Here is a 14,535-nt window from a genome sequence, read left to right as displayed (position 1 = left end):
TCAGAGAGTGTTACAGTGAGGGGTGTGGGGTATATCAGAGTGTTACAGTGAGGGGTGTGGGGTATATCAGAGTGTTACAGTGAGGGGTGTGGGGTATATCAGAGAGTGTTACAGTGAGGCGTGTGGAGTATATCAGTGTTACAGTGAGGGGTGTGGGGTATATCAGTCCGTGTTATCCTTGTGTTTCTGGCTGGTTTCGCTACAGGATTCAGTTTTGTGGTTCTGCCGGTCTCTCTGGTCTCGATCCTGTTGTGCGTGCGGAGAGATGACTCCCAGTTTCAGCTGTTGTTCTCTGTCCCCCTCCAGGCCTGAGCTGGTTTTCTGGCGAGGACAGAACAAGCGGACCCTGCAGGTGGGCCTGTTCCCCCCAGGCTGTGTGGCCGCCTGTGTGCACCGCAGCGGCCCACACATCAGCCCACCCCTGAAGAGCAGCCTGGTCCACAGCGGACACGGAGACATCGACCCTCGCCGCTCCTGGGGCTTCCCGGACAAAATCAACGAGTACGTCTGCAGCTCAGCGTCTTTCCCCGAACCTCGGCTCGTCGACTCTCGCGACCTGGAGAACATCAGGCTCCTACCGGAGCCTTGTGCTGGGCTGCCTTTTGGAGCTGCCCATTTTTTGGTCAAGTGTCCTTATTGGAGCGAGCGCCGGGTCTTAGAATCGAGGAGGGTCCTGGTGTTACTTAGGTGGGGCTGGGGCTTTCTTGGCATGCACAGGCCTAAGTTCAAAGGTCGAAAGAATTAGTGATTGTTTCATTCTTTCACTGGGTGTGGGCATCACTGGCAAGGCCCAGCATTTGTTGCCCGTCCCTAATTACCCTTGAACGGAGGGAGCTTGCTCAGCCATTTCAGAGGGCAGTTGGGAGTCAACCACGTCGCTGTGGGTCTGGGAGTCACATGTAGGCCAGACCGGGTAAGGAGGGCAGATTTCCTTCCCTAAAGTGGGCATTCGTGAACCAGATGGGGTTTTTAACAACCATTGATGATAGTTTCATGGTCACATGACTGAAACTGGCTTTACGCTCCACATTTAGTTGTTATTGACTGAATTCAAATGCCGTGGTTGGATTTGAACCCATTACCCCAGAGCGTTAGCCTGGGTCTATCGATCACTCGTCCAGCGATGTTACCACCGCAACACCGCCTCGGCCGAGCGTTGAGGGGCGTTCCATGGTTACCATGTGGTGGAACCCTGCCCGGCAACAACCCGGCAGCCACAGGAGCGGAAGAGGGGCAACTGACCAGCCCCATCCTCCAGCCCCGATTCCATTGGCTTCCCCCTCCCTTCCCTTCCCCCAATTCCCCCTTCAAGGGTCGTTCACGAGGAAGGCCACTCGGCCCATCTTTGCCGTCTGTCTGCTTGACTCGACAGCCCATCCCAATCGATCCCCGAGAGGCTTTGCCTCTAGGATCTTCCCCATCCGGCCTCCTATCTTTCCGTGTCCCAGCTGAACGTTCGCCCTGTTTCCCAACCGCTCCCCCCCACCCTGCCCACCACAAAGCCACGCCTCCCGCCCGCTGGTGTCCCACTGCCCAGCCCCTTTGTGCCTTCACCCATTCCACTCACTGACCACCCTCTCTGATCTTGCAGGAAGATGTGGCTGCAAGACCGCAACCCAGTCCAGCTGCTGAAGATGTCGGGTAAGTTGGCAGCACAAGGGGAGAGTTGGCCTCGCATGACGCGGGCTGGCATGACGCGGACTGGCGTGACGCGGGCTGGCATGACGCGGACTGGCGTGACGCAGGCTGGCATGACGCGGACTGGCGTGACGCAGGCTGGCATGACACGGACTGGCGTGACGCAGGCTGGCATGACGCGGGCTGGCGTGACACGGACTGGCGTGACGCGGGCTGGCGTGACAGGGCAGGCGTGACAGGGCAGGCGTGACGCGGACTGGCGTGACGCGGACTGGCATGACGCGGACTGGCGTGACGCAGACTGGCGTGACACGGGCTGGCGTGACGCGGACTGGCGTGACACGGACTGGCATGACGCGGACTGGCGTGACGCGGGCTGGCATGACACGGGCTGGCGTGACGCGGACTGGCGTGACGCGGACTGGCATGACACGGACTGGCGTGACGCGGGCTGGCATGACACGGGCTGGCATGACGCGGACTGGCATGACGCGGGCTGGCGTGACGCGGACTGGCGTGACGCGGGCTGGCGTGACGCGGGCTGGCGTGACGCGGGCTGGCGTGACACGGACTGGCGTGACACGGACTGGCGTGACGCGTGCTGGCGTGACGCGGACTGGCGTGACGCGGGCTGGCGTGACGCGGGCTGGCGTGACACGGGCTGGCGTGACGCGGGCTGGCGTGACGCGGACTGGCGTGACGCGGGCTGGCGTGACGCGGGCTGGCGTGACACGGGCTGGCGTGACGCGGGCTGGCGTGACGCGGGCTGGCGTGACGCGGACTGGCGTGACGCGGGCTGGCGTGACGCGGGCTGGCGTGACGCGGGCTGGCGTGACGCGGGCTGGCGTGACGCGGGCTGGCGTGACGCGGGCTGGCGTGACGCGGGCTGGCGTGACGCGGGCTGGCGTGACGCGGGCTGGCGTGACGCGTGCTGGCATGACGCGGACTGGCGTGACAGGGCAGGCGTGACGCGGGCTGGCGTGACGCGGGCTGGCGTGACACGGACTGGCGTGACGCGGGCTGGCGTGACGCGGGCTGGCGTGACAGGGCAGGCGTGACCAGACCTAGATTGACAAGGCTGAATAAAGGCACCAGTGTTACAGGGGCCTGGTGAATAATCAAACCGGTGAGAATGTTGCACAATCCCCCAAACTGCAGAGTCACCGAGTCATAGAGTCTACAGCACAGGAAAAGGCCCTTCGGCCCATCGAGTCTGCGCCGGTCAAACAAGTTCCTAATGATTCTAATCCCATTTTCCAGCACTGGGCCCATAGCCCTGTAAACCCCAACATCGCAAGCGCACATCCAAGACAGAGAATAACTTAGCCTTGAATATATTCAGCGACCCGGCTTCAACTCCAACAGGTTCAGGCCTCAACTGCTCAACCTTCATTTTGAACAACTTTAAAAACAATTGACGATGTTTGAATTCAAACTCCACCATGGTGGGATTCGAACCCAGGTTCAACCAGGTTCTTACCCGGGGTCTCAGTGGATTACCGGTCCAGCGCCTATACCACTGCGCCATCGCCTCCCCCCGTTGCCGCGGGACTGGAGTCACATATGGGCCCGGGCTGGGTAAAGACGCCAGGTTCCAATCCCCGAGAGGACAAATGAGCCTTTTGTCGTGGCTCGGCCATCGGACACAGCCCCCTTTTCACCGCTCCCAACTCTTTTAAACCAGACTCGGCTGCTCTCCGGGCGCTTGACCAGAGAAGCAATGGAGAGACGAGCGGAAAATTTTTCACGCAGCGAGCGGTTAGGATGTGGAATGCGCCGCCTGAGAGAGTGGAGAGGGGGAGGTGGGGGGGTGTGGGTGCGGGTAGGGGGGAGCGGGGTGGGGAGGCAGGGTCGATCGAGGCATTCAAGAGGGAGTCGGGTTGTTATCGGGAAAGGCAGAATGTGCAGGGAGATGAGGGGGAGTGGGGTGGGTGGCGGGTAGTGGCCCATTCAGAGAGCCAGCAGAGACGCGATGGGCCGATTGGCCTCCTCCCGCGCCGCGAACGGTCGGTGATTCTACCAACGACGGCGTTGGCCTTAAGGTCCGAATGGGAAGGAGACCTGCTGGAGTCGCCCAGCAGGGTCAGGTGGCACCCGCGGAGAGGAGGAGCAGAGTGAACCTTCCGGGTCAACCTCCCATTGGGAACTGGGGAACGCCGGAGGTTTCGAGCAAGCGGAGGAGGGGAGGGTGGAAAAAGAGCCTGAGGAATAGGAGCAGGAGTAGGCCATTCGGCCCCTCGAGCCCGCACCGCCAGTCCACGCGATCACGGCTGATCTGCCCCAGGCCTCGACTCCCTCTTTCGTGCCAGCTCCTCACGGCCCCTCAACGAAGGGAGTCAGGCAGAAGACGGGAGGGGTTCAATGAGGAGAGAGTTGTTCGGGTGCGGACCCGAAGGAGGGGTAACACGGCAAGGCAAGGAAACACGGGGTGAGTCTGGAGGAGGTGTGATTGACAGATTTATGAGCAGCAGGTAACTGGGACAAAAGGGACACTTGCCTTTATCAATCGAGGCGTAGATTACAAGAGTAGGGAGGTCATGATGGAGTTGTATAGAACCTCGGTGAGGCCACAGCTGGAGTACTGTGTGCAGTTCTGGTCGCCACATTATAGGAAGGATGTGATTGCGCTGGAGGGGGTGCAGAGGAGATTCACCAGGATGTTGCCTGGGATGAAACATTTAAGTTGTGAAGAGAGGTTGGATAGACTTGGGTTGTTTTGGTTGGAACAGAGAAGACTGAGGGGCGACCTGATCGAGGTGTCCAAGATTATGAGGGGCATGGACAGGGTGGATAGGGAGCAGCTGTTCCCCTTTAGTTGAAGGGTCACATGGGGGCATAAGTTCAAGGTGAGGGGCAGGAGGTTTAGTGGGGGGATGTGAGGAAAAGCTTTTTTACCCAGAGGGTGGTGAGGGTCTGGAATGCGCTGCCTGGGAGGGTGGTGGAGGCGGGTTAGCCTCACATCCTTTAAAAAGTACCTGGATGAGCACTTGGCACGTCATAACATTCAAGGCTATGGGGCCAAGTGCTGGTCAATGGGGTTAGGTAGGTAGGTCAGGTGTTTCTCACGTGTGGGTGCAGACTCGATGGGCCGAAGGGCCTCTTCTGCACTGTGAGATTCTGTGACTGTATGAAGAAGAAAAGAAAAGCAACAGTGAGGTCCAAACCTGCGAAGAGAAGGAAACGAGCTATGGTTGTCCACGTTTCCTTTTGTCATTTCATTTCCCCCTTTTACATCTCTAACTTTCCCCAGTTCTGATGAAGGTCACACAGAGCTGAAGCGTTTAAACACACCCCACCCCCGTCTCTCTCTCTCCACAAAGGTAGGGCACTGAGGAGTGCGGAGGAACAAAGGGATCTGGGAGTTCAGATACATAATTCCCTGAAAGTGACGTCACAGGTAGACAAGAAAGCTTTTGGCAAACTGGCCTTCATAAATCAAAGTATTGAGTATAGGAGCTGGGATGTTATGGTGAGGTTGTATAAGACATTGGTGAGGCCAACTTTGGAGTATTGTGTGCAGTTCTGGTCGCCTAACTACAGGAAGGATATCAGTAAGATTGAGAGAGCGCAGAGAAGATTTACTAGGAGGTTGCCGGGTCTTCAGGAGTTGAGTTACAGGCAAAGATTAAACAGGTTAGGACTTTATTCCTTGGAGCATAGAAGAATGAGGGGAGATTTGATAGAAGTTTACAAGATTGCGAGGGGTATAGACAGAGTAAATGCGAGTAGGCTCTTTCCACTTAGATTAGGAGAGATAAACACGAGAGGACATGGCTTTAGGGTGAAAGGGGAAAGGTTTAGGGGGAACTTCTTCACTCAGAGAGTGGTGAGAGTGTGGAACGAGCTACCATCTGACGTGGTAAATGCGGGCTCACTCTTAAGTTTTAAGAATAAATTGGATAGATACATGGATGGGAGAAGTCTGGAGGGCTATGGACTGGGTGCAGGTCAATGGGACTAGCCGAATAATATTTCGGCACAGACTAGAAGGGCCAAATGGCCTGTTTTTCTGTGCTGTAGTGTTCTATGGTTCCAGCCGTGGGTGCCCCTACGCCGCGGGGACTACAGCGGTTTCAAGAGGACGGCTCACCCCCCACCTTCCTCGAGGGGCAATTAGGGACGGGGGGGCGACAAACACTGGGCCCGGCCAGCGACGCCCACATCCCCGTGAAAGAATCAAAATAAAACCCTAAACGGTTCCACTCAACGCCCTTGAGGAAAGTGAGCTTCACGACACAAGACGGGTCCTCAATACCCGCCCCCCCACCGCCAACCAAGGGCAACTAGGGATGGGCAATAAATGCTGTCCCTCCTATCCCAAGATGTGAAAGGGGCAATCGTTTGGATGCCAGTGGATGACGCTCTTGCCTTCTGAGCCAGGAGGTGGAGTGTTCAAGTCTCCAGGGACTTGGTCATAAGGTCCATGTCAATGCTCCCACCGAGGGAGTGCTGCACTGTCACAGGAGATGTTAAGCTGAGGCTGGCGTAGCGGACCCCACCACTGTCTCAAAGCAGAGCCCCCTCAGCTGGGGCTGGTGGATTTACCCCTTGACGGGTATCACGGAAGACAGATGAACGTGGCCATTGTGGGGTTAAGAGGGGCAGGAGCGATGGGCATGTGGGATTGGCTGAGTGACAGGAAACAGGGGTGGGGCGGAGAGAACTTTGTCCCTGTCGGGCGGACCGGGCGCGGAGCCAATCGGCTGCACGCCGCCATCTTGTGTGGGTGGGCCAATGAAGGCCGGCTCAGCGCTACCTGTGCGGGCGGGAGGGGGTGGGGGAGGTGGGGGAGGAGGGAGAGTCGGGACTTGCTTATCGGGCGCAGGCGTGTGACAGAGCGCAGAGACCTCCGCGTGAGGGAGATTCATTTAAGAATCGAGCATTGTAAAGAAAAAAATTATTCAGACACGTCCCCGTCGTGTGACAGTGTCACACGGGCTGGGACAGGTTGGTGTATTTTAATAAAACAGTTTGATTTCATTTATAAACCCTCCGCGAAACCTCGTCCCGCCCGTGGGTGAGGTTTAATGAGAAATGCGAAGGCCGCCTGGGCTCTTCGCCTGGCCGCCCTGCCGACCTTAAGGTTGGACGGACATCCCAGACAATCAGTTTAACGAGGTGGTTATTGGCCTGGACAGGCCTTTGACAGTCCGGTAAGAGCGTGGCCGACTCTGGCGCACGCCCGCTGAACTGAAGGCCGGAATGACGCACGCACGATTTCCCCGCCCATCCTTTTACGCGTCAGGGTGCGTCCCCGCTCGCCGACCAGAACGTTCAGGCCCTAGAGCAGGGGCTAACGGACGGTATTCAGGCTGGAGGAGGTTTGTCGTGGAGTTCCCCCAGAGGGGTCAGCTCTGGGACCCCCTGCTCTTCCTGACATAGATCAATGACCTGGGGTGCAGGGGACGAATTTCAAAGTTTGCGGACGGTACGAAACTTGGGAGTGTTGCGAACTGTGAGGAGGACAGTGCAGAACTTCAGAAGGACGTGGACAAGTTGGTGGAGTGGGCAGAGAGGTGGCAGATGAAGTCTAATGCAGAGAAGTGTGAGGTGATGCATTTTGGCAGGAAGACCATGAAGAGACAATGTAAAATAAAGAGCTGCAACTTTAAAGAGGGTGCGGGAGTAGAGGGACCAGGGGGATGCACAATTCATTGAAGGTGGTGGGACAGGTTGAGACAGTGGTTAATAAAGTATACAGCAAACTAGGCTTTATTAATAGGGGCATGGAGTACAAGAGCAAATGGGGTTATGTTGAACTTTGTATAAAACACCAGTTCATCCTCAACTAAAGGATTGTGCCCAGTCCTGGGCGCGGTGCTTTAGGGAGGGTATGAAGACGTTAGAGAGGGTGCAGAAAAGATTCACGAGAATGGCTGAGGAACTTCGGTTACAAAGACAGGTTGGAGAAGTTGGGGCTGTTTTCTTTGGAGAAGAGAAGGCCGAGAGGAGATTCGATCGAGGCGTTCAAAACCACGAGGGGTCTGGACAGAGCGGACGGGGAGAAACTGTTCCCCGTTGGCGGAAGGATCGAGGAACCGGAGGGCACAGGTTTTAGGGTGATTGGCAAAAGAGGCAACGGAGACGCGAGGAGAAACTTTTTCACGCAGCGAGCGGTTAGGGTCTGGGATGCGCTGCCTGAGGGTGTGAGGGGGGCGGGGGTGGGGGTGGAGGCAGAGTCAATCGAGGGATTCGGGAGAGAATTGGATTATTACCTGAAAAGGAAGAATAGGCAGGGGGAGTGGCACTAGGCGCATTGCTCATTCGGAGAGCTGGCAGAGACTCGATGGGCCGAATGGCCTCCTTCTGTGCTGTAACAACCCTGTGATTATACGTCCTTGCAGTTTGTGGGGGAGCTTGCTGTGGGCAAATTGGCTGTCGCCATTCCTAAATTGCACTTATAGTGGCTACACTTCAAAAGCCCTTCCATTGGCCATAAAGCGCCTCGGGACATTTTAAGTACCGTGAACGGCGCTATAGAAATGCAAGTCTGTCTTAATACCGACCTAAGGGGCTAGTGGTGTCACCGACAAGTTCTCTTCGCTGTAGGCTACAATGTTCTGACTAGGCCCCGGCCTGTGTGTGTGTGTGTTTGGATCCTCAGGCCTGTCCCGAAGTCTGGACTCGAACGTTGACAACGAGGAGGTGTTGGCTGAGAGCGCCCAAGGCCCGGAGCCTACCTCGAAGGCCGCCTCCAAGGAGCGCTCCCGTCAGATCAGCGAGGAGGCCATGGCTTTCCGGAACGCCAGGGGGCGGGGGAAAGGGAGGCCGGGGAAGGAGCCCAGGGAGGGGCGGCGCTGGGCCGCCGAGGCCGAAGACGCCGTGGGCAAGCTGCGGCTGAGGCCATCCCAGCCCAGGCCCAACTGCTGGTCCGTGGACTGGCCCCAGCCGCCGGACTTCCAGGCGCCTGGCGGCACCCGGCAGGAGCAGGAGGCTGCCGGGCGGCTGGGGCTGGAGGCCCAGCCCAGGCCGGCCGCCCCTCAGCAGAGCCACGCCGAGCAGAAGAAGGACTCCAGGGCCCCGAGGCCCAGCCAGCCGCAAGGTAGGCCCCGAGGGGCCAGGGGCAATTACCTCCACAAGAGCACGCCTGAGGAGACACGAGCAGCTCGGCCGGAGGCAGGGGTCAACCGGCAGGGCAGCGGCCCTAGCCTACAGGACAAAATTAACCGTGTACGTTTTCACTGAGAGAACCTAGCTGATCTCCATGGCAACCCTCACATCTGTAGCCTCGGGGACAACAGGCGTGGTCCCTTTAAGGCAACTCTGAGGCGCTAATGATGAGCGGACGGGAGTCGGTTGGTGTGGGGTGGCGGATGGGGGCTAGTGGTCTTTCAAAGGGCTGGCACAGGCACCCGGGGGCCGAATTGCCTCCTCCCCGCTGGATTGTTCTACGCTCAAGGCCCAGCGGCTACTTTGGCCAGGGGGATTTTTGGAAAATTAGTGGCTGCTGGTGGAAAGTTCGGCCTTTGGAAATAGGCCGTGGTCCTGAAGGACAGCAGAGGCCGGACGTCCAGATATGGGGGCGAAGGAAGGGGGGAGGTTTTTATTCTCAGTCCGGCCTACCCAGGCCTCCGGCTGGCCTGAGGCCTCATCGTCCAGTTCTAGCCCTTATGGTACCCAGAATGCCGGTGGAGCAGGGAAAGGGGCTGGAGATTGGGGGAGTGGGGGAGGGGCTGGAGAGTGGGGGAGTGGGGGAGGGGCTGGAGAGTGGGGGAGTGGGGGAGGGGCTGGATGGGGAGAGTGGGGGAGGGGCTGGATGGGGAGAGTGGGGGAGGGGCTGGATGGGGAGAGTGGGGGAGGGGCTGGATGTTGGGAGAGTGGGGGAGGGGCTGGATGTTGGGAGAGTGGGGGAGGGGCTGGATGTTGGGAGAGTGGGGGAGGGGCTGGATGTTGGGAGAGTGGGGGAGGGGCTGGATGTTGGGAGGTTGGGGGTGGGTCTATATGTGGGAGAGTGGATGGGGCATGGACTGGGGAGAGCTCTGGAGGGGCTGAATGGCGGCAGATATCCCCCCCAGCAGTCAACACAAAACAACTTCCATTCCCTCAGTACCCCACCTCCTCTCAGTACCCCACCTCCTCTCAGTACTCCCCCTTCCCTCAGTACCCCACCTCCTCTCAGTACCCCACCTCCTCTCAGTACTCCCCCTTCCCTCAGTACCCCACCTCCTCTCAGTACCCCACCTCCTCTCAGTACTCCCCCTTCCCTCAGTACCCCACCTCCTCTCAGTACTCCCCCTTCCCTCAGTACTACCCCTTCCCTCAGTACTACCCCTTCCCTCAGTACTACCCCTTCCCTCAGTTCTCCCCTTCCCTCAGTACTACCCCTTCCCTCAGTACTACCCCTTCCCTCAGTACTCCCCCTTCCCTCAGTACTACACCTTCCCTCAGTCACCCACCTCCTCTCAACTCCCCCTTCCCTCAGTTCTCCCCCTTCCCTCAATTCTCCCCTTCCCTCAGTTCTCCCCTTCCCTCAGTTCTCCCCTTCCCTCAGTTCTCCCCTTCCCTCAGTTCTCCCCTTCCCTCAGTTCTCCCCTTCCCTCAGTTCTCCCATTCCCTCAGTTCTCCCATTCCCTCTGTAGTCCACCTTCCCTCAGTGCTGCTGTGCTGTTTGCTAATGGTGAGGGTTTTATGTGGTAAATAATGTGGTCAATATTCCCACCCCTGATAAACACACACAAACTGAGTCTGTGAAACTCACACTCATACTCACATACATACACTCCCACATGCTCGCACTCCCACTCAGAGTGTTACACACACACTCTCACACACACTCATACTCACACACATACACAGTCACACATCCTCATACTCACACACATACACAGTCACACATCCTCATACTCACACACACACAGTCATACACACTCATACTCACATACACACACTCCCACATGCTCGTACTCCCACTCGTACTGTCACACACACACACTCTCACACACACCTATACTCACACACACACCAGTCACACACACACACAAACACACACACAGTCACACACTTATGCTCACAAACACACAGTCATACACACTCATACTCACACACTCTCTCACAGACTCTCACACGCTCACTCTCAAACACACATGCACGCTCAATCTCACTCTCACACTCACTCACACTCATTCACACTCATACACATTCTCATTCTCACGCTCAGACAGTCACAAATTCTAACACACTCATACTCTCTCACACAACTCACTCTCAGACTCGCACTCTCACTCACTCACGCTCTGACACTCAATCACACACTTTCATTCACACTCTCGCTCATACACACTCTCACACGCAATCTCTCACACACTATCTCACACACTCTCCCTCTCCCTAACACACACACTCTCTCTCTGTCACACACTCTCTCCCTCACACACTCTCTCTCCCTCACATACTCTCCCTCACACGCACTCTCTCTCTCTCACACACACACTCTCTCTCTCTCACACACACACTCTCTCTCTGTCACACACACTCTCTCTCTGTCACACACGCTCTCCCTCACACACTCTCCCTCACACACACTCTCTCTCTCTTACACACACGCTCACTCTCTCTCACACACACACACTCTCTCTCTCACACACACACTCTCTCTCTGTCACACACACACTCTCTCTGTCACACTCTCTCCCTCACACACTCTCCCTCACACTCTCTCCCTCACATGCACTCTCTCTTACACACACACTCTCTCCCTCACACACACTCTCTCTCTCACACTCACTCTCTCTCTCTCACACGCACTCTCTCTCACACACACACTCTCTCTCACACACACACTCTCTCACACACACACTATCTCCCTCACACACTCTCTCTCCCTCACACACTCTCCCTCACATGCACTCTCTCTCTCTTACACACACTCTCCCTCCCTCACACACACTCTTTCTCTCACACACACACTCTCTCTCTCACATACAGACTCTATCTCTCTCACACACACACTCTCACACACGCACGCACTCTCTCTCTCACAATCTCTCCCACACTCTCTCTCTCACACTCTCTCTCTCACACACTCTCTCACACAAACTCTCTCTCACATACACACACTCTCTCTCCCACACTCTCTCTCTCACACTCTCTCTCTCACACTCTCTCTCACGCACTCTCTCTCTCTCACACACACACGCCACCTACTCACACTCTGTCACTCACACACACACACACACACACAGACACACACAGTCTCACCCTCACACACACACGCTCATAGTAAATAACTCTGGAAATGTTAATGCTGCTTGTTAGGTACAAGAGGCTGTACATGGAGTTACCACAGAGGAATGTCGAGGAGCCTTAGAAATCACCAACTTTGACATACAGAAGGCGATCCAACATTTAAAGGTAGGAGCTGGAGAGGGGCCTTGGGTAGTTGAGGGGAATATCAGGCTGGTGAGGGGGGCATTGGCATGGGCATGGGTGTAGTAAGATAGGTAAGAGAGTAGGCAGACAGGCGAGAGGGTGTCAGGCGTTTGAGGGAGTACAGGCTAGATGTGGGCGTACTTAGGAGAGTGAGGGGATAGTGGGGAGCGGGAGAGGTGGTGGTGCGGGCGGGTGGGGTTAATAGGGTGGGCGAGGGTGGCACAATGCAGGCAGGGAGGGTATGAGGCGAGTTTAGAGGCAGCAGGGCAGGCGAGGGGGTATTGGAGGGAGTGCTAGAAGTCGCAGAGCAGAGATTAGTGTACAGAGGGAGCTGCTGTCTGGTACAAGGCTGGGCAGAGAGGAGGTGAAGTTTTTGACTGTGTTAAAACGACCAATAAGAGCAACTCTGAGGATGAACAGATTTGGTCCCCTTATCTAAGGAAAGATATCCAGGCATTGGAGGCCAGTCCAGAGAAGGTTCACTAGGTTGATCCTGGGGATGGAGGGATTTTCTTATGAGGAGAGGTTGAGTGGGTTGGGCCTGTACTCATTGGAGTTGAGAAGAATGAGAGGCGACCTTATTGAAACATTAAAGATTCATAGGGGGCTTGACAGGGTAGATGCTGAGAGGTTGTTTCCCCTTGTGGGAGAGTCTAGGACCAGAGGGCATAACCTCAGAGTAAGGGGGCGTTCATTTAAAACAGAGTTGAGGAGGAGTTTCTTCTCTCAGAGGGTAGTGAATCTGTGGAATTCTTTACCGCAGAGGCTGGGTCACTAAGTATATTCAAGGCTGAGATACATTTTTAATCTTTAAGGGAATCAAGGGTTATGGGGGAAAAGGCAGGAAAGTGGAGTTGAGGATTATCAGGTCAGCCATGATCTCATTGAATGGCGGAGCAGACTCGATGGGCCGAATGGCCTACTCCTGCCCCTATGTCTTATAGGGGAGAGATTGATGGCGGCGAGAACCTTGAGGTACAGGACGTGAGAAGGTTGGAGACGTGACTTGTGGTGAGGGCGCTTGCCCGGGCTGAACGTCTCCCACTGGGGCCTCCAGTTGACAAAGGCCTCCATCACTGGGGTCTTGCCTCTCCTCCCGTTTGGCTCTTGCTGGACCTGTCCACACGGACCAACCACCCCAGGACCATCGGGCCTGGAGGGGGGTGTGCGCGAGACGGACCGAGGTCTTTACTACTGCCTCACAACTCCGATCCCCCCCACCACTCCAGCCACCGCTGACGCTACACTCCTTTCACTTCCCTGCCATTAGGTCCAACTACTTTACAACATGAGTCAGAAATCCCAAGAGGAATGCCAACATATCCTGCAGGATTTCAACTGGAGCCTGGAGAATGCCAGTCAGTACGTGCTGAGGAAGAAGGTGGGTACAGTGGTGGGAATAAGTCAGCAACTCCCACCCCGCCCCCCCCTCACCAATGTGGGATTGAGCCACACACGATGTCCCACGGTTAGCTCTTGGGATGCCCGACGTTACCTCATCTACAGGGGGGCGCCGGAGGTGGGTATTCGGGTAGGGCTGTTTCTCAGGATCACCCGCTCCCAATCGCCATCCGGTAACCCCTGAGGCCAAGAGCGAGGGTCAGGAGGTCGAGGGTCAGGAGCAGCAGGGTGGAATGGCTGGGATTGGCAGACATGCCCTCATCAAGAGGGGTCACGTGACGTGCCAGGGTGCAGATGAATGCCCCTTCCTGACACCATCGGGAGGACAGGACGTCACCAGGGTGAGAGGGAGCTTTAATTTACAGCTGAATATAATCCTGTGCTGTACCTGTCCTGGGAGTGTTTGATGGGGACGGTGTAGAGGGAGCTTTACTCTGTATCTAACCCCGTGCTGTCCCTGCCCTGGGAGTGTTTGATGGGGACGGTGTAGAGGGAGCTTTACTCTGTATCTAACCCCGTGCTGTACCTGCCCTGGGAGTGTTTGATGGGGACGGTGTAGAGGGAGCTTTACTCTGTATCTAACCCCGTGCTGTACCTGTCCTGGGAGTGTTTGATGGGGACGGTGTAGAGGGAGCTTTACTCTGTATCTAACCCCGTGCTGTACCTGTCCTGGGAGTGTTTGATGGGGACGGTGTAGAGGGAGCTTTACTCTGTATCTAACCCCGTGCTGTACCTGTCCTGGGAGTGTTTGATGGGGACAGTGTAGAGGAAGCTTAACTCTGTATCTAACCCCGTGCTGGATCTGGGACTAATGCAGTCATACAAACCAAACCTGTTTCTGTGAATAAAAGCCATTGTTTTCTCCTTTCAGTTGAAACCCTGACCATCCCGTGCGGAATCGAAGGAACTTTGCAGGAATCCTGATTCAATGGGTGCAACGGAGACCAGAATTTTGAGGACATTTTTTGGGGTGGATGGTTGTCCAAGTTTGAGCAGCGATTGTAGAGTTGTGCGGGGGGAGCTGAGAGACGCTGTTTTCTTGTAGAAACCTACGTGCTGGTTGGTTGGATCCTATGCAATGACCTTCAGTGTTTGGTAGCGGACTCACACCAGCTGTGTCGGGGGGTA

At 56.3% G+C, this 14,535-nt stretch overlaps 1 protein-coding gene across 2 annotated transcripts; it reads left to right on the top strand.

The window, feature by feature from the left end:
• Nucleotides 1–1,614: 1,614 nt before the first annotated feature.
• On the top strand, nucleotides 1,615–14,317 carry LOC144674971 (uncharacterized). 2 transcript variants are annotated; one of them, XM_078536061.1, is made up of 5 exons: nucleotides 1,615–1,641; nucleotides 8,243–8,808; nucleotides 11,893–11,988; nucleotides 13,277–13,387; nucleotides 14,279–14,313. In XM_078536061.1, exons 1-5 carry the CDS (start codon nucleotides 1,635–1,637, stop codon nucleotides 14,288–14,290), a joined length of 792 nt encoding a protein of 263 aa, XP_078392187.1. In that variant the 5' UTR covers nucleotides 1,615–1,634; the 3' UTR covers nucleotides 14,291–14,313. The 2 variants fall into 2 exon arrangements, with proteins under 2 accessions (XP_078392187.1, XP_078392188.1); XM_078536062.1 differs by lacking the exon at nucleotides 13,277–13,387 and having other exon boundaries at nucleotides 14,279–14,317.
• Nucleotides 14,318–14,535: the final 218 nt, after the last annotated feature.

This window comes from Cetorhinus maximus, unplaced genomic scaffold, assembly GCF_964194155.1.
Source record: "Cetorhinus maximus unplaced genomic scaffold, sCetMax3.hap1.1 HAP1_SCAFFOLD_875, whole genome shotgun sequence".
NCBI lineage: Eukaryota > Metazoa > Chordata > Chondrichthyes > Lamniformes > Cetorhinidae > Cetorhinus > Cetorhinus maximus.
Note: the sequence above shows the minus strand (reverse complement) of the source record. Positions and strands in the feature narration are given on the sequence as shown.

What these genes read in the sequence shown, in the direction of transcription:
- LOC144674971 (XM_078536061.1), top strand. An exon ending in TACAGGACAAAATTAACCGT is followed by an intron (nt 8,809 to 11,892) that starts GTACGTTTTCAC and finishes GCTGCTTGTTAG; the next exon opens with GTACAAGAGGCTGTACATGG. An exon ending in AGGCGATCCAACATTTAAAG is followed by an intron (nt 11,989 to 13,276) that starts GTAGGAGCTGGA and finishes CCCTGCCATTAG; the next exon opens with GTCCAACTACTTTACAACAT.